Consider the following 20868-nt stretch of genomic DNA (forward strand, 5'->3'; position numbering starts at 1 on the left):
CATTCAACCACACAAGCACGGCCCGGGAAGGAAACACACGGCAGATTTTTCTTCCAGAACTTCTGGAAGGCTGGTTCTATCACTTTTAAGTGTATAAATTAAACATCTAACTATCTGTGTTGGTAAAAAAATAATTCAAAATCTAGTTCCTTCCCTTTAGAGGGAAAGAAAGGTGACTTTTCATTTTCATGTTCATTTGGTGATATATCTTTTAATGACTCATGCCCATCATGCACGTTATCCCATAAAATGTCCCCATGTCAGGCCCAGAATGCCAGGTGACACTCTTGGGTTGTGCAACCCAGAGTGTGGACTGTGGATAGGGGTTGGTTCATGAAGGGCTCATTACAGGTAGGCAGTGGTGAGAGAACTACAGAAAGTATGGTGACTGGGGCGATGCTTTAGTGTTTTAACAGTGTACACTGGTGTAACTTCCAGACATGTGGCTGGTGGTGGAGTCATCTAAATGAACAGGGCACAGAGCAATCTAGGTGCTGTCAAACTCCCACGGTGAGGCACAGGCGGCACACTGCATGTGTAGTGAGGTCATGTGCAGTAGGGCCAGGCACCTTCCCATGGTGGAGTGGTAAGGAGAATAAACTTGACCCCAGTTTGTGAAGCATGGCTCTGGTGTTCATGTCTGAACTTTCTCTCTCATCATATCCATGCATATATGTATGTATGCATACATGTATATGCACACTAAGCTGGATGCTTTTCCTTCAAGGTGAAAAAAAAGAAGAAAGCCTCCTCAATTTTGTTTCTGAAAGTCCTTTAACTGTCCAATTTTGTGGAATGTACCCAGTCTTCCAGCATTGATCAGTTGAGATCCATGAGACATTTTTATCTATTTTCAATTTAACACTCACATGGATAGAGCTTACTGTGTGGCAAGAACTGTTCTAAGGGCATCTCATTCATCTCCTTCCCCTCAACTTTTGGCAGCCTTATTTCACAACACAAAAGGCTACACATTGGTCTTGCCAAAAAAAGTCTGCCATGTGGTGATTGGCTGAGTGAGCAAAGCAAAATGCCATTTCTGGCATGAACTTTCATGCCAAATTCTTACTTCTTTGAACCACACAATGACAAAATGGTTTATTGGTTTCCAATGACCCACTCATAAAAAGCAATAACCATGAGAGGTTGACATCTCTGCAGGAAGCCATCTTACACCACCTCAGAAGCCCAGAGATACTGGTACAAATACATATGCCATGACAAATGCTACTGCTCCTTTGTTTGCACGTACAGTTCATGCACGCATATCACATACATGATAGACGCAGAAAGCAAACAAAAGCGCTAGGGGCTGGTGCTGGGAATGCTTCTTAGCACACACCAAGGAGATGGCACTTATCTCAGACAAATAAGTCCATGTCCTTGGGTCAGAAATTCGCACAGACACTTGGCATAAGCATGAGCAGCTCAGGAAAGGGCAGCTGCATCAAAAAACACAAGTACCCAGATCTTATCTTTACAATTGCCTTCTGCTGTTAAGGTCACTCACTGTAATAGCGTCTGTGGCCCTCCGTCTTTCCCGGTGCAGCTCGGTACAGAATTGTCCCTTCAAAGGTAGTCTTTCCTGACAGTGAATGAGAGAAGAGAAGGGGAGAGAAAAACAAGAGAGCGGGGAGGAGGGAGCAAATGATGGCAAAAGAAGGAAGAGGAAGAGTCTTTAACTGAACTTGCCTTCAATGAATCTGCTGCAAGAGCTTCATCCACAAAATTAAGTAGAGACCATTAAGCAGGATTTTAAGAATTTTACAGAATGAGCCCAAAGTCCCCATGCAACCAGTATGGCATGAGCACCCAGAAATTGGGGCTTGCCTCTGCAAATGACTGGCATGTACATTATGCCCAGTTTAAACCTGTAAGCCATTTCAACATTGTAACTTAAAGAATAGGAAAACTTCAATTAACGAGAGGGAATCCAATCAAATGGACTCCTTAATTAACTCAATTGTAGAGCACAAGCTCCTCTTTGGAGACTACGACCTATGCATAATACAGATTTAGACACATTATCCTTTATCTTCTACCCCTAGAGACCTACATGATAAAAACGAATATTCATGTCCCCAAGATTCTAAACAAGACACAGAATTCTCTTTAAAAGATCTGTCACCCTCAGTACCTTTAAGCAAGAAAATGTATTAATATACTGGAGAGCGGGGGTTCACCACTAAGGATTGAAACCAACAGTAGCATCCATATAAACATATGGGGTTTTCTGCTTAGCACCAAGGACACCAGAAAACCCTATTTCTCAAAACATCTTAATTGGGATTCTGTTGTGTCAGTCATGAAACTGTACTTAAGCATGAGGACATAGGACTCACCCAGTGTCAAATGTCAAATTATCTTTTTTTGCTGTTACAAGTAGAGATTATCAATTGCATAAGGCTGAACCCTTGGCTAGAGCCCAAATACCTCTGGAACCATGAGCAACTATACAGAATACACACATACTGCCCTGGTTTGAGTGTACTTCAACCCACCCTCCCACCCTCCCACACCCACCCCCACACACACCCACATACATGCACACACACAAAGGCCCTACAGAGAGTATCACCAACAGGCAAAATGATTTGCTAAAGGCAAACTCAATTAATAAACATATTACTTTAAATTATCTGAGAAATAAATTATATTATGGCTTGTTAATTAAATATTCAAACTGGAGGCCAGTCATACAACTTCCTAATAAGTCTGGAGGATGAAAAAGCTAGGCTACATTTACAGAGAAGCAGGGAGTAGAACTAAGTGAAGGGAGAGAGCAACTTGTCTCACTTCTTAGAAACATTCCATGTTAAAATGGAAAACCCAAGAGAAACCACACTGTCAGCTTCTGGGCCTTGGCCCTCCCCATATAGGAAAGGAATTGTGAATGATCAGACCAACAACTTAAATGGGATCAAGTATTTCCAATTTCCGTGTCCTACAGCCATGGTGGTATACCCTTGTTTTGAAATGCGTCCTTTTTGACAGATGCATTCTATCCAATTAAAGCAAAAACTTAGGCATTCAAATCACTGGCTGTGTAAGAATAATCTGAAGACTAAGAAAGTTTCAAATGTTCTTTCTAGACGTGAAGCTCTTGAGGACTTTGATGACAAAAGTGGAGCAAGTAACAGTGGCTAGTTTTTATTCGAGCAATTTTTTATTCTGCTTAACTTCAATCATTAAGTTACCAGTAGTCGTCAGAACACAGCTGTTTTGTGAGCTAGGCCCTCTAAAAGTTAACAGCAGCAGTCCTCTCAAGTGTCAGAAAAAAAGGAAGTGTAAGAATTTTTAAAAGGCAGTATTTCGATAATGTTCCTCCAAGTACACTAGAACTTCCATGTGTTCTTCCCCAAGACCAAGTCTGAGAGTCACTGAGGTAGACCATGGCTGTGATGTCTCTGAATGGTCAAGCCTTTCTGCAAAGTCTCTCTGTGCACTGGCAGCAAGGCAATTTGAGATGTAGTCTGGGCTGGGGCTGGGTGAGGACACATAGGTGTCCTATGTGAAGAGCAAAAGACGCAGCCAACTGGAAAGGTTATGAATATGAGTAATGTTGATCTTATTGGGGGAAACAGTATACTGTCACTGTTAAATATTAGTACTTGAAGGCAGTAAACACTATAAAAGGGAAGAGTTTTAAAATTTACACACAAAACCATACACTTACGCTAGCATCTAATTTTGCCTGAAACTATGACATCAATTTGCTCATCATTCTTCATTGCTAATAGAACATCATACTCCAAACAAATACCATCTAATATTAAAAAGAAAAAAAGTCTAATGATGCCACAGAGTGGGATTTGTCAGACTGGCTTTCATTTTTATACGCAAGGGATGTTGAGCAATCCATTTCTTACAGCTAATGAAACACAATTATTTCTGCATCATGGCAGTGGTTTGCTATACATTTTTTAAAACCATCTTTGCTTTCTCTCTTTTTTTTGAGACAGGGTCTTGCTCTGTCACCCAGGCTCGAGTGCAATGGCACAATCATAGTTCACTGCAGCCTTGACCTCTTGGGTTCAAGCGATCCTCCTGCCTCAGCCTCCTGAGTAATGGGACCACAGGCAGATGCCACCATACCTAGCTAATTTCTATTTTTTGTAGAGATGGGGTTTCACTATGTTGCCTAGGCCGGTCGCAAACTCCTGGGTTCAAGTGATCCTCCCACCTCAGCCTCCCAAAGTGCTGGGATTACATGTGTGAGCCACCACACCTGGCCTCCATCTTCATCTTTGTCTTAGCCTGACAAGCCACTAAAGTATCAGAACCTCAACTTTTTAAATAAGGAATTAGGAAAATGAGAAATTCAATACCAACAGAAAACTCATGGTTATTAATGGTTACAGAAAGAAAATGCAAACTTTCTCCCTCTGAAGATTGTGGGAAATAACTGAAAATGTTTCTGTAGCTATAGAACTAAAAAACAGGGACACTTTTAGTTTTACAACCATTATTTGAAAGCAAATAATATCAAAGGATGTGAAAAACAGAAAAGACACATTTATGTCTTAAATGTAAGGCAAAATACATATGAAATTGAAATTGGACAGCAGTCATATCTGGATTTCTTTGCCACTGCACATTATTTAGTCAACAGTAGAATGTGCAAAATTGTAACTGAAAAGGCAATTAACTAATCATGATCTGTGACAATAAGAGGAAGAAATAAGCTAAACTGTACTCAGGCTTGAAATCTGTCAGATGACCTGTGAAAAGGTAAACTATTTGTGTAATGGTGGCAGCACCAGAATGTGTATGGAAGGCTTGCATGTCATTTTCTCCCCATCACTCAGAAGCCTGGGAGTTAATTTCACTGGGCTTCAGTGTTCTCATCTGACACTGAGTTAAATAATATCTAAATTCCTTTCCACCTTAACATCATAAGATTCTGCTACACTATTAGCACAACCACTTGACTGTTTTGATTTTTAAAAACCTAATTTACTAAACACTTTTTTGGACTACTGATCTGTTACATGGGAGCCCATTTTATTATTTTTTTTAAATTTCTGGTTGAAACCTCTTTGCAAGCCCTAATGAGTAACTAGGTTTGGGGGACAATTATCAATGGCTGCTAACACTCAAAAAGTAGGATGGCCAGACATTATGAGCCTCCAAGTGGATTATCCATTACCACCTAGGTGGCAGGTCTGCGATATATTTTATATATTTTATATATATATATATATATATATATATATACACATATATATCTCCTGAATCTAATCAAGTCCCTAGATCTAATGATTAATTTATAGGAATACAGATTTAATGGCACAACAGAGATGAAATCGGCAAAAGCCACACTGTGAGAAACTAATGGAAAAAGGGGCTCAGTTGCTTTAGCAAAAAAATTACAAGAAAAAAAGGAGATATGAAGGAGAAATCTATAGATTCAAACAGATTTGAGACATACTAACGGCAATGTATGTACTTTATTTGGATACAGACTCAAATGAATGGTAATAAAGAAGACTTTAGGGGAAAGTGAACAGTGACCATGTGTTTAATTATTCTAAGGAATTGCCGTAATTGTATGTGTGTGAGATAAATGGTATTTTAAGACACTCTTTTATTGATGCATGTTAAAATATTTATGAATGAAGTTATATAATATTTGGGGTTTGCCTTCAAGATAATATGGACAAAGCCTGTGGAGGGCTATAATTTTAACAAATTGGCCAAAGGTTGATAATTGCTGAAGCTGAGTGATAGGTACACAGAGGTTCATTAGACTATTCTTATTTTTGTATATGTTAGACATTTTCAATAATAAAAAAGTTTATAAGAATTTTTTTTTGAAAAACTACCTTTAAGGTTTCATAAGTTCTGAAAATGGTAAAGATGTTTTCAAATTTAAATATGCAGCAAAAAGTTTCTGCTACTACATAACTATAAATTTTCCTCTCTGAGATAAAAATGGATAAAATATCCACCAACACAATCATTGCAATTCTTTCTTTGATAGACTAGATTACCCTAAACAAAGATCTAAGAAAGTTTAGAGACTTTCATAACCAACTACCATATGTAAAAATACATCAGAATAAGAGAGAAAAAAGCAAGTTCAAAAGACTTTCACCTGTCATTCAAAAATAAAAATGCCTCCTTATAGTAAAAGGGGATTCAATAAGCATTTATTAAACACCTACCATGTGTCAAGCAGTCTTGGCACACTCCCTTATAAATATAATGCCAATGTTTCTTCTATCACATTCATCCATTGGTACACAAAATTCAACTCAATAACTACTTCAAAGACTTTCTGGAAGTAGAAATGTGAAGAATGCAAATACCAAATAAACATGTGCACATACAGAAGTAGGAGTGTATGTGTGTGTGTCAGAAACAAAGAGATATATGTGCATTCACTGTATACATGGTTCATATTCAGATACAGATTTTGTCATTCTTAGAAAAACCTTACCCTAATGTGTGGTAGCATTTAAATTAAGAGGATTTGCATACAATGTCACTATGATCTCTAAAAATTACCAGTATAGCACAAACATTAGAAATTTAACTTACTCCCATATCTGTGTATTAATTAAGCAATCTCTGTGAAAAATGAACTGTAATTTGTGAAGAGTATTAGTGGGTTGGCCTAACAAAGACCTAGATTAAGTACATTTTATCTCATACCAGAGTAAAAAGCTAGATGTCTTTTGTGTATGAACCACATTTTGTCTTTTATGGTTTCATACAAAAGTAATATGCATGTACTATAATTATAAAAAGATGTTATCACTGGGGGAAACTGGGTGAAGGGTACAAGGATCTCTCTGTACAGTTTTGTATTTATTGTTGTAACTTTCTGTTAATCTATATTTCAAAACAAAAAGGTTTTTGTTTTTGTTTTTGTTTTAAGTAAAGCACATCAAAACTACTAACACCATTATCTGGGAATGGAGAATAAGCAGATCCCTTTTAAAACCAAAGGCTCTACTTACAGAAATCCTACCAGTACATATAATTTCTGTATGTGATCTGATCCAATTACAGAAATCTTAACATAGTCACACACTGAAGCAAATTCAGGGTGTAAGTGGCCACTGGATATATATATTTTTTAAATAGTCTCTCTCTGTAGCCCAGGCTGGAATACAGTCGTGTGATCATGGCTCACTGCAACCTCTGCCTCCCGGGTTCAAGCACTTCTCATGCCTCAGCCTCCTGAGTAGCTGGGATTACAGGTATGTGCCAGCATGCCTGGCTAATTTTTGTTTTTTTGTTTTTGTTTTTAGTAGAGACAGGGTTTCACCGTGATGGCCAAGCTGGTCTCAAACTCCTGGGCTCAAGCTATCCACCTGCCTTGGCCTCCCAAAGTGCTGGGATTATAGGCATGAATCACCATGCCTGGCCTGCTACTGGAAATTCTGTCAGAACACTGAGAGATACTATTTCTCTCTTTCAGGGAATTACTTCAAGTTAGCAAGCTATTCATTATCCTCACATCTGCTCCTCTATGAAGCCCCACATCCCCATGGGACTGGCCTCTTTGTGCCCCATTCTTCTTCAGATGCTTACTTTGCAGAGCACCTGGACACTTTGCTGAACTTGGGTTTGCATGTCCGCTTTCTGCAGTGTGAGCTTACTGAAAGCAGGGACCCTGTCTGATTTGTCTCTGTATATCATCAGTGCCTTGGACAGTGTTTTAGTAACAACACGGTGTCAATAAAGATTGAATGAATGAAGAATAGAAGGAAGGAAGGAGAGAAAGAAGCATGGATAGATCGATGGATATGGACCAACGGATGGAGAGATGGGCCCTCTTTTCCTTAACTGCTTATACAGGAAGATTACAAAAGCCATGTACCCTTTATCAGAAGCAGCCATCCTTGTTAGGAGACCATGCCTCTCCGGGGATTCAAAATCCCCTCAACAATGGCAACTAAACATGGCTGCTGAAACTATTGGGCTCTCCTGGTCTTGAAATGGAAGGCTTTTAATTGAGTAACTGTGTGTGGGGAACAGTCTCTAGAAGAGAAAATGCCCCTTCTGAATAGGTGATGACAAAATGCTAAATGGGAAGACCATTCCACCCAACCTCCTAATCCTCTGTACCAGGAATTCCAGCACCATATACCTTTAACTGATGGGTCAGCCAAGGTGAGCTGTCCATATTACTGACTTGGAATGAGAGAAGTCAATTTGTTTCAATAGTTCTAAAGATACAAGAGGCATTACTCCCCTGATCTTCCAGCTCTGAGAGCATAGCTAAGATGGCAGGACACCAAGATGTCAAGACTTTTCCTAAGAGGTTGTCTAATACTTCCCCAGATCTCCTCCTCTGCATCAGTAGAGGAACTCCGAAGTAATTTCCAAATGCAGTCACAATGCTTCAGCCAACATACTATCAATCAGTATGCAAGCAGCCTCCAAGCAACTGATACTAACTGGTTATGTCTCAACAGTTATCTTGACTAACAATGAGAGCAACCATTTAGTATGGGTCTGCTATGGAGCAAGGTGGTTTATGCATATTATTGCTATTGGAACTTGTAATGAATTTATTCATGGAAATAATGTTATAATGACCCAATTTGGTCCTCCCTCCAAAAAATCCCATTTAATCCACAATGTCCCTAACATAGAGTACTGTTATTATGGGACCTAATTACCAGGTACAATAGTTATTCCAGAGTACAAAAGAAGACACCAGGGCAGCTAGAATTCTTTTTTTTTTTTTTTTTTTTTTTTTTTTTTTTGAGACGGAGTCTCGCTCTGTCACCCAGGCTGGAGTGCAGTGGCCGGATCTCAGCTCACTGCAAGCTCCGCCTCCCGGGTTCACGCCATTCTCCTGCCTCAGCCTCCCGAGTAGCTGGGACTACAGGCGCCTGCCACCTCGCCCGGCTAAGTTTTTGTATTTTTAGTAGAGACGGGGTTTCACTGTGTTACCCAGGATGGTCTCGATCTCCTGACCTCGTGATCCGCCCGTCTCGGCCTCCCAAAGTGCTGGGATTACAGGCTTGAGCCACCGCGCCCGGCCGAGGTGTAGAATTCTAATATGGATTTTGAAAGCAATAGTACCTTCCACTAATGTGGGATCAAGGACACCTTCTCCCCTCCCAGTAGTACTCATCAGCTGGGCCATGTTAATAGAGAATCCTCCTGCCCTGAGCCAGAGAAGGCAACAGGAGCTCCAAGACACCTTGTTTGCCCCTCAACCCCTTCCAAACCTTCCTACCATAGACTCTAGGATGGAATGGGGTTCAGGGGTAGGAGAGTCCCGGGCTTTGGCAGTGGAGGGAAGGAGCACTGCTGAAGCCACTGGGTAACCAGCAAGTACTGCTGTTTCTGGGTATGTCAGGCTACATCATCCAGAGCTGCTGCTGAGACACCAAGTGAAGGAAGTCGCCTGAGCACTTCTCTGGAAATGGCGTTACCTCCAAATCAGACATTTATGTAATCATACTACTGGTTAAATAAAAGAGACACAAACTAACACGAGAACACCACTCAAGTCAGGTTTTTCCAAATGAAAAAGGAAGACATTTAAGAATGATTTGGGCAGGACTAAGCTGCCCTCCTCTTGTCAGAAAGGAAATTCTGCAACCCCAGGTAGTGCTGCACAGTTGAGCCTCCTACAACATTCATGCCCATGACCTTGGCTCAAGACGGCACAAGAGATACACAGACGCCCACAGTTGGGTTAGTGACTGGGAGAACAAAGTTTCCCGGTCCTGACCTTTTGCTCCGTGAGCTGGAAAGGGCAGCAGAGAAGCTGGAGGGAGACCTTCAGGCCCTGGAGAAAGAAAGACCTGAAGTTCGTTGTCACCATCGCAGAAGGACACACATGCTCACCACCCAAGGTGGGACCTGGACTCTCAGTTGTCTTGACCTACTTTTAAGGGGATTGGCATGCACTCATCTTGTCATAGCACTTTACTTCTCACCATCACTGATTTTTTTTTTTTTTTTTTTTTTTTTTCAATTTCTCCAAGTCCCTCAAGGGATGCTGAGAAATACTGACAATCCCATTTGGTTCATTTTTTAAATAATTATGAACTTACAGTAAGCAACACTCTAGAAGTATATGGAGGCACAGCAACATGGGCCACCCATGAGACAGTATTACCAAGGCATGAAGGCTGGCAGTTACCTATCCAGAGACATACAGAATGTGTGGCTATAGGTCATACCTTTATAGTGATCAGCTTCCTAAACCACAGTGGGTTAAGGTAGTATAACCAAAAAAATACTCGTGAGCATTTACCACAGCCTCTCGGCATAGGATACAGAACAGAAGGGAGGCTGGAGCACAGCCTGCCAGTCCCCCCCTCCCCCGCTCCTGCTTGGTAGGGTGGACTTCCTTACTTGACTTTGATAGCTGCTCATCCTGGGAAATGCCAAGCTCATCCGACTCCCCTGACAGCTCCTTGATGAAGTTGGAAGGAAACATTCCAGTCTTCCCGTTGAGAACACCTTCCCACCATCCTTCCTCTACCTGCAGAGATACAAACAAAAGAGCAGAGATGCAAGGGTCAGGTTAGACATGGTGGTTTCCAATTTTGCTCCCGTCTGTATGGTATAGCATGTAGAGCCCACGCAGGGAGACTAGATGGCTTTAAAGTTAACAGGGAACAAGAAAACAGACCACATAGAGCCTTGAGATTCAGGCTAAAGAAGGGGGTGTTTACCTGGGGTCCATAAATGCAAACAGACAAAATTAATACTTCATTTTCATTGGCCTCTAACTGAAATTTGGCATCTGCTTTGGTTATGAATGTAGGGTAGGTAACACATCAATATTAGAAGGACCTGTGACTCATCACCAAACAAACCACAGATATTTTCATATCACATCATAGATGCTATGGGTATCTCAAAATATCTTTTGTGCTCATTGCTGCTTTGAAATGGTGATAGTTATTACACCTACTGGGAGACCTTTGCTATTTAGTCTATTAATAAGGATACCTATAGATTACTATATCAAAATTTGGTTTTAAAATAATTTGACAACTATTTCAATATAAATTGTTCCCTTTATAATCCTATGTGTTTTATTTTATGCATTTAAAACCATTATCTAAAAACTGAGAATGGCTTCCCCAGACTACCAAACTAACTAACCAGCTTAAAAAATACAGTTAAAAATTTACCTGTAGGCTAAGAACTCAATCAGAAAGTATAAGAGCTTCCTGTACATTTCTGAAGGGTTCTAGCTTACCCTAAGATGAACCGAAAGCAGGTAGGGAGGTAGGAAGGGTAGCGAGACTATGATATCTGAGTAAGGAGTGAAGGCTGAATCGGGGGAGCAGTGAGAATGGATGAGGCAGATTTGGATTAGAGGCCCTTTGAGGTCTGAGCTGGCCTTGAGTGATCAACTAGCAGGGATGGGTGACAGAAGGGTAAAAAAATTGTCCCTGCATTTTGTAATAGAGCCACTAGTAGAATAGCAGAAGTCACAATAGCAAACTGGCTTCTTAGAGGAAAATAAGGGCAGTTTGAAAACAAGCAAGTATTAAGTTATAAGCAGTATGGTGGGGTACAATACAACCTTTGGAATTGTTTTACCATGTACACGTACAGACAGTCTCCAATTTACAATAGGTCGACTTAGGATTTTTGACTTTATGATGGTGCAAAAGTGATATGCATTCAGTAGGAACCATACTTCAAATTTTGAATTTTGATCTTTTCCTAGACTAGCAATAGGTAGTACAATACTTCTATAATGCTGGGCAGCGGCAGCAAACCTCAGCTCCCAGTAAGCCATGTGATCACGAGGGTAAACAACCGACACTCTTCAGTATGCTGTGTTGCCAAATGATTTTGCCCAACTATAGGCTAATGGAAGTGTTGTGAACACATTTAAGGTAGGCTAGGCTAAGCTACGCTGTTTGGTAGGTCAGGTGTATTAAATACATTTTCAACTTATGATATTTTCAACTTATGATGGTTTATTGGGACATAATCCCATTGTAAGTTGAGGAACGTCTGTATTACCAATCCAAATTAATAAATACAACTTAAAAGTTAAAATAATTTAAACAAAAAAGAAAAAGAAACTTTGAGTCAAAAGTCCAGCTCAAATTTTGTCTGTCCTGAAACTTAGCAGTTGTGTGACTTTATTCAAATTTGTCCTACCAAAATGAACCCCGTTTTATTCCCATCTGCATGATGGGAATAATTAACACACTTCACAGTTGTCATCTTTAGGACAGCATCTCAATCTGCGTTAGAGGTATATATGCATTACTAATCTTCACTAGGGGCTGCAGGACATAGAACTGTATAGGACATGTCCTTAGTTTTCCTCAAGAGGTGAATACTCTACCAAGATAGAAAGGTGTGACTAAACATTAGCAATGCAAGGTAAATAGATGAGAAAAGACCATGACTTAGCACACATCAAACTTGTTACACAAAGTTGAGCTCACTGAGATCTGTGGTGCTAAAGGAAGGCTTTGAGAAAAAAGAAATCAAAATTAAGGTAGGCTTTTAGAAGAAGAAATGGCAGCCATACTTAGGGGACAGGTGTGTATGAGAAAGGGGGCTGCTGATGGAGCCTGTGGAATGGAGATAACCTGAACGATATGTTTAGAGCATTTATAAGGAAACTTGTGTGATACAGACTCGCAGAGTGGCAATTACATTTGCACGATCACAAAATCTTCGGGAGAGAATCCAGATGACGGCATCCAGGCACAACTGTCCCAACGACTATTTGATACCAAATCGTGGCATTTCACAGCATTTCCACTGAAATCATTCCATGTTTCTATGCCAATTCAACTGACACATATTATTTTTTCAAGGAGCTTTTTATAGGCTTAGATGGTTAGGAAGATTCACCATGAGTCTCAGTATCAATCATCACAGGATTTGTTGAGCAGAGTCCTTTGTGCTGGTACTGAATAAGAAACCAGAAAATGACCCTCTCTCTCCCAGGAGTCACAGGGCAGGAGGGGAAAATCAAGGGCACAAACCACAAATGAGCAGTCCCTGGCATAATCCCCAACAGCACGGGGTAGCTGGGCCAATTCCAACCCACTTAGTTCGAAGATGTCTGGAACATTCCTTTTCCTAGTAATAAGTGGCTCCTGCCCAAGATCCCTGAGGGAAGCCATCCTGATGTGTAGGAAAAGCAGGCTGTCTGCTGGGAAAAGAGATGTATCTTCACCTCACCACACCCCCAGATGCCTGTATCACTGTCAAAAGCACAGTCTGAGAGGAGTGGCCTATGGGAAAATGGCAGAGGTCTATCATTAGCCACACAGTAAGTGGAGGGGCAGACAATAAAACCACTGCTCATCGCCTGGGCACACACTTCCCATCACAGGCGCACCATGGGCAAGATGCTCATTTCTCTGTGAGCTGGAGCCCTTCATGAGGATGGTGTGGGTGGCCCCAGTACCAGTGAGAGTCGTTCAGTACTATTTCCTTCTATAACCAGGCCAGCTATTTTGGTCTCGAGACTGAGGTTGGAGACAGGAGAAAAATGATACCTCACACTATCCCTCTTCAGAGATATTCTAGTTCAACTTCCTGCATAAAGATGAGGACATGGACACTGCCATGTGATTTCATTCATTCATTCATTCATTCATTCACTCATTCTAAGAGTAAAGCACAGTGCCTCACACATTGAATGAATGAATGAACGAATGAATGGCAGGGACATTATTGGGAAAAATCCTCCATGGGACCTATAGAGCTCTGATTTCCCCCACAGAAAAAGGTTTCCTTCCTGTGAGGAGCAAAAGGAACTGAGAGATCCTAACTATATTCGCCACTGTTCTTAACTAGGTACTGCCACACCCAGGTCTGTGTGGTCCTCCCAATTCCACCAATTCTACCAATATTTAGTGAGCACCTATCTTGCACTGCCCCAGTACCTGGAGACAGATTCATTGCTGAACAAAACAGATAAAGACTCCATCCTTGAGAAGTTTCCAACAAGAGAGAGGAAGTTACAGAGCCTGAACACCCCATGCCCCTTCTTAGAAATCAAGCTTACTTATGTTTGCATTTCTATAGTTAAGAAAAGAAAGAAATGCATCTCTTTGTAAGAAAGTAGGGATCATGAATACCACACCAAGGGCTTATAACTTCCACCCCAAAGAAAGGACAATAATATAAGGGGGCAGATGCCCATCTTCTCCCTTCCCCACTCATAAACAGTCCTCTGCAGGCCTTGGCTCTAGGCTGAGAACAAATCCCACCTGTGTCCCTCTATGACCAACCCAGCCAGCTCTGGAGCCCTCTGATTAGTTTTGCCTCTTCTAGAACTTCATATAAATGCACTAAGATACAATTTCACTGTGCCCCAAGAGTGAATCTCACCTTTGGCCCAGAGCTGGAAGCAGAGCAGCTTACACCTGGTAGTGTTTGAGAACGACAGAATAAAACCACTTCAACAGTTTCTATCTGAGGGCCTTGAAATTTTCATGTCTTTACAATCAACAGCATCTAAGTGGGTTCAGAGTCCAAGGAAGTAGTTTTTAAATCTTAGCCCTGTCAGAGATTGGGCAAACACCTGGGTGAACTTCAATACTCCCATCCCCACCCCTTCTTGCACCCCATTTGTAAGGCATTAAAGAAGTCTGTGACTGAAAAGATAGCGTGCTACCTGTGAGTACTTGGCTATTCAGACCAGTTCCTATTTATCACCCCTGAAGTTTTACCTGTCAACTGGACTAAGAAGGGGAACAGAGGCTTTACCAGGTCTACAGTCTACCGAAGGGCACAAGTAGCAAGACAGAAAAAAATTCATCTAAGGACGACTATAGCTTTTTTTAATCCAATGAATACTTTGATACCCAAACCCCAGTCAGAAGCACACTGGAGGGGTGGGTTTGAGGGAAGCCTGGGGTTAGGGGGATGCACACAGGCAAATGAAGTCAGCTTCATTGCTTCAAGAGCTGTTTTACCATTCTTCCCATAAAAGAAAAGTGACACATCAAAGTCTAAGGAAAGGCCCACACCTTAATGTTGCTAAAATTTTCCTCAAATTTTTTTCAGAAGTAACTGAATGAAAATTGTAATACTGTTCTTTCTCTTAGTTGTGAAAGGCAGGGAAAGGTGTTTTGAGAATTTTTAAAACACTAGAAAAATGTTAAGATAGCTTTTAAAGCTTTTTTAAAATTGAAGTATAATTTACATAAATGCACAGAACTTAACAATACAAGCTGATTAGTTTTGACAAATGCCCATTGTAGCCAACGCCTCTATTAACATACAGAGCATTTTCATCACTCCAGAAAGTTCCCTGTGCCCCTTCCTAGTCAATCCACCTCCAAGCAATCATTAATCTGATTTCTATCACCTTTGATTCATTTTACTTCTTCTAGAACTTCATATAAATGTGCTGAGACATAATTTTAACTTTTTAAATATTATTGAAAATACAAACTGTTTCTGGTAAATATGTTTTTCTATCAGTAGAATTGGTGAAAAAAAGCATATCTTTAAGGGGGGCATTTCCTGAAGGCATAAACACCTACATTATTTTCAATTTCAGAGGATGTGAGAAAGCTGGCTATGTCAAATATAAACAACCATTATCTAGGTCCTAAATGGCTGGACCAATGTTTTCCCCCAGTTCCTGTGTAGTTCATTGTATGATTACCTCTTTCTGGCTGGGCCAGAACATTCCATTCACATAGAGAAGTTGATTTTCATTCCCTCCCCTCACTTTTCTGAGAACAAGGCTATTCTACATGAGAGGGGGCCCTCAAAGAGAAATCTGTAGAGTAACTGGAAGGGAAGTCATTTAAGAAAACATATACAATTTCTATTTAAGACTTAGGCCAACTGCCCAACAAGACAGAGCAACATCCATGATTTTTCATCAGAGTGGAAAGGGTTTCTGGTAGAGCTTTTGGAAACTTCCTTCAGCAGTGCTTGATAATCTTGTCCTTCAAAAACAGCCACAGGTCCCCAAATTCCTAAGTGAGTCCAATGCTAAGGTCTTTCTATCATTCCAATTAAAAAATATGAATAAATGGTAACACAAGCCAGCAAGATAACCTTTCTGATGAATCAAGATCCTCAAGTTTTCTCCCATCACTATTTCCAGGTGAGAAAATGGTTATGGGGATATATTCACCTGGGAAATCCCTAGATTAGGAATCTTTAAACAGGTGCTCCTTTGAAAGTTCAGTGTGGCCAGCGCTATAACTTTGATCTCAACCCCATTTCATTGCATCCACCAGCACCTGCTTTCTATAACCTATACCTGTCCCAAAGGTTCACAGGTCCTCCCCTACTGCAGAGCAAGGCTCTACTAACACCATGTCCTCCTTCCTCCAGCACCTAACAAAAATACCACTCACCATTTGCATATTCAGTTGAAATCTCATCTATTCTACAAAGCATCTTCTTCACCTTCTGTGACTACTCCTATTTTTATATTCCTCTCTCATTCATCAATGCCATCATTTGCCACTTCGGTAACATCTTGGGTGGACAGTTACCTTAACTGTGTATATCTTGCCCTCCCTCACTAGACTTAACATGTTTCAAGAGACAGGTTCTATTCAATCAATCTCTGAATCTCTGTAAACACAGTTTCTCTCAGAGTGTAAGCACTGAAATATTTGATAAATCCCACAGCTATGCAAATCTATTATAAATACCTTTAAACTTGCAAATATGTTACTTTTATATGATTGTGGGCTGTTTTTTTTTTTTTATTATACTTTGAGTTCTAGGGTACATGTGCATAACGTGCAGGTTTGTTACATATGTATACTTGTGCCATGTTGGTGTGCTGCAACCATCAACTCGTCAGCACCCATCAACTTGTCATTTACATCAGGTATAACTCCCAATGCAATCCCTCCCCCCTCCCCCCTCCCCATGATAGGCCGCGGTGTGTGATGTTCCCCTTCCCGAGTCCAAGTGATCTCATTGTTCAGTTCCCACCTATGAGTGAGAACATGCGGTGTTTGGTTTTCTGTTCTTGTGATAGTTTGCTAAGAATGATGGTTTCCAGCTGCATTCATGTCCCTACAAAGGACACAAACTCATCCTTTTTTATGGCTGCATAGTATTCCATGGTGTATATGTGCCACATTTTCTTAATCCAGTCTGTCACTGATGGACATTTGGGTTGATTCCAAGTCTTTGCTATTGTGAATAGTGCTGCAATAAACATACGTGTGCATGTGTCTTTATAGCAGCATGATTTATAATCCTTTGGGTATATACCCAGTAATGGGATGGCTGGGTCATATGACCTGTTTTGTATGCTGATGATTCAAATCTAATCAACTTTCTCTTCTAAACACGGCTTCCTTCTCCTTAATATGAATGTTTTACCATCTCTGCACATTAGGAAATCAGAGGTGTTCATGTAAACATGTAAAAGTTATTTGGAGAAGTAACTGTAGAACAGCCCAAGCTCTATGGATTATCAAATTCCAATAAGCAGATATTTTATATTTATTTATTTTTATTTTTTTGCAAAGAGATACAAACCCTTCTAAAGCAAGGCGATATCTTAACAGGTAAGAACTTCGGTATGCTTCGATCACCTATTAACTGATCAGCGTTTGAATAAACTTGACTTCCCATGGGCAAAAAATGACATGAGGATGGACTGCCTATCCACACCCACAAAAGTTGTCTGACTGATTTAAAGTTCTGATGAAGTTCAAGGGCCTATTTAACTCTAGCTAAGTGTACCAAATCTTCTATGGGCACAAGAAGGAAGATGCAGAAGTACTTCGAAAATGGAAGTTATCATCTTTGCAAGCCACAAAACCAGGTTAGGCTTTAAGCCAGCCTGACTGGGGGCCACTGGGAAAAGTAACCATAAAGAACACATAAAAACAAGAATCTTTGAACATCCCTTGAGCCATGACTGAGAGACTGGCTAAGACCAAGCTAATCCAACACAAGAGGAAAAGTGGCTCCTTTCCCAGGCTCTAGATAACATAGAAAAACAAAGTGGCTTCGGCCAGGTGCAGTGGCTCACACCTGTAATACCAGCACTTTGGGAGGCCGAGGCGGGTGGATCACAAGGTCAGGAGATCAAGACCATCCTGGCTAATATGGTGAAACCCCGTCTCTATTAAAAAAGATACAAAAAAAAAATCAGCCAGGTGTGGCGGCAGGCACCTGTAGTCCCAGCTACTCAGGAGGCTGAGGCAGGAGAATGGCGTGAACCCGGGAGGCGGAGCTTGCAGTGAGCCGAGATCATGCCACAGAACTCCAGCCTGGGTGACAGAGCAAGACTCCATCTCAAAAAAAAAAAAAAAAAAACAAAAAAAACAAAGTGGCTTATACACTTTTCAAAAACAACAACAACAACAACAACAAAATAACAACAACAAAAAAACACATCATAGGCCAAAAAGCCCACATAAAAATTCCAGGGGCCTTCAAATGCTATTTCTCCTATAAATCTCATTCACATGCCATCTCTGTTCTTCCTATAATTAGAACTTTGCCTGTATTTATTTGTCTTCTCCATTCAGGATAAAAATGACCCAGTGTGTATTCACAATGATTTCTTTAAAAATATCAATCCAGGAATTCACAGCCTGCTACTTTCCTTTTGAATTGGCAGTCTGGTTCCTTTGGGTTCACAACGATGATTTCTTTTCACAGCACAACCATCACTCTCCAGCCAGGAGCTAGAAGCATGGCAGGTGCTTTCTTGGCAGGCACCTTGCTTTGCCAACTCCACTATCCCCACACTGCCCTGAGCACTCCCTTCCTTCCCTAAACCATGCTTTGGAGGCTGGCTCAGGCTGAGCAGTCAGGGCTGGTAGACTCGCTCCTGCCAGATGAGCAAGCTGTTCACCCGACCAAGGGTCAAAGTTGTTTCTACCTAAACCTGCTTAAGTCTCTTGCTCATTATTGGTAGCACACATTTGGTTAAATTGCACAAAAATATGCAGGTGTGAAGAGAAAGAGTTGGTGGTGAGGAAGGATAAAGGTAATGATCTGAAGGTTTTAAAAAAAACCATTGCCACATTTGGTGTGAAGGAGACAACTAAAGAAGGTAAGGGGTGAGTGGTGGGGGGTGCGGCTCTAGAACTTGAGACAGAACCCAGTGGGAATCATCGAGGATGCACCATGGATGCAGAGATAGATGGAACTCAAACCAGCAAACCCATATTTAGGGAAGTGGCCTTGGCCCTATGTCATAAGATTGTATTGATAAATTATGAATGAATATTCATTTTGATATTTTAAGCTAAAATTAGATATTAAGGCAGATGTTTTAGGACTTTAAGATTCCCTACTTGATTCAACTCTTTCAAAAAAACTAGTCCGTAAATTCAAAATCCTCCTAAGGCTTATCTGTCGGGGCAAAAAGAGAAAAAAAGTGTGTGTGTGTGTGTGTGTGTGTGTGTGTGTGTGTGTGTGTATGTGTGTGTGTGTGTACAGCTTTGCAAAATTAGAGAAATCCATCTATTAATCAATAAAAATATTATACACATACAATACATGTTATATTTTATTAATAGATTAATCCTACAGTATTGCAAAACTATTATGTTCTTGCCTTGATCTGTCTCTGTGATTTAGGGGTTTTTGTTTATTGCCTTTTTCTGTTTATTTTTAATCATCAGTGGAATTAGAGAAGAGCTATCATTAGCATTTATATAACATTCACTACAAGAGAAAAGGACAGATTTTATATTATACAGTGACAAGGGCCCAGTCTCTGCAATATAACAAGTAAACTGGAACAATGGGGAATTTTTGATGATATTTTAAAACTTTGGATTAAAAGGCCAGCCTTTACACATTTTGTTTTATGTAAATATCATAGACTATATGGTTATTTTTTCCTTTTTCCTACTTGAAGCAAGTCCAGAATGACGAGCAGGATTTAGCTGGCAGTGAATAATAGAAAGGAGGCTGGTATTGTAGATGATGGCAAAGGCCTATCAGCCTCTAGGCAAATCCAGTAACAGCTCTGCCAGCGCTCCTCTCTCTCCTTTATGCAATCAACATTCAGTTTCTCTGCAGCCAATAGGCAGGCAAAAGTGGGCAATATTTCTGAGAAATGTATTAATCATTTTCCTGGTCTTGACTTGTGGTTTTTCTTAATGCATTATTACAACATTAAAAGAAAAGTCATCTTCTATGACAGAAGCATTTTCAATTCTTGTTCCCTTTCAGTATTTGATCACAAGCATATAGATATATTTTACATGGTTTTATCCTAGTGTATGCAGTTTTGTGTTCTGATTTGTTCAATTTGCAAAAAAACTATTTTTGTATTTCCATTGATTCATTTACTTATTCAGCAAGCATTAATTAAAGTGCATATTAGGTTTCAGGCACTATTCCAGGTACCACAAATATAAAAATAGACAAAAATCAGGTCCCTGCCATTGAAAAGCTCTCAGCTTAGTAGAATATAACAGATAATTACAATGCAAAGTATCATAACAAATACATATTTAAAAACCTGTGTTTACCATCTTAATGGCTTCACAATGTTCTACCTGGAAAATACACCTTAATTTTCCTTCTTGATTATTTTTCATTATCACAAATACTGCTGTAATTAACACGTTTCACATGTTTCTTCTATCATCAATCAGTTTCTGTGGATAAATTCTCAGGAACGAGATCACTGAGTCAAAAAGTGTTATTCAGATATCTATAGCTCTTGACATACCTTGCCAAATAGCTTCATATAAGGATAACACAGACATACAAATTCACCAGTTCTTCTACGCCTTGCCAACAGCCTTACCACTAAATATTTTCTTCGGATTTTCATAAGTAAAAACCCATTATTGTCTTAATTTGTATTTATTTAATTAACAGCCAAGCAGAACATTTTCTTGTGGTTAAGATATTTTTCTCCGTCTGGGTTCTGTGTTTATGGCAAATTTATCTATAATTTATCATTGTTATAAGAGCTTCCTAATA

The 20868-nt window shown here is 40.2% G+C and overlaps 1 protein-coding gene across 13 annotated transcripts in view; it reads right to left on the reverse strand.

Annotated features, from left to right (window-relative positions):
• SH3KBP1 (SH3 domain containing kinase binding protein 1) overlaps positions 1–20868 on the reverse strand; it is a 363386-nt gene that overhangs the window by 159632 nt on the left and 182886 nt on the right. For 8 of the 13 annotated variants that reach the window (XM_050776630.1, XM_050776631.1, XM_050776624.1 and 5 more), the window contains 2 exons: positions 10333–10462; positions 1511–1585 (listed from right to left, as the gene is read on the reverse strand). In XM_050776630.1, the coding sequence (XP_050632587.1) occupies positions 1511–1585; positions 10333–10462 (205 nt within the window). Of the gene's footprint in view, positions 1–1510; positions 1586–9703; positions 9761–10332; positions 10463–20868 lie in introns of all 13 variants that reach the window. The other 5 variants (XM_050776634.1, XM_050776625.1, XM_050776636.1 and 2 more) reach the window with 2 other exon arrangements.

This window comes from Macaca thibetana, chromosome X, assembly GCF_024542745.1.
Source record: "Macaca thibetana thibetana isolate TM-01 chromosome X, ASM2454274v1, whole genome shotgun sequence".
NCBI classification, from domain to species: domain Eukaryota; kingdom Metazoa; phylum Chordata; class Mammalia; order Primates; family Cercopithecidae; genus Macaca; species Macaca thibetana.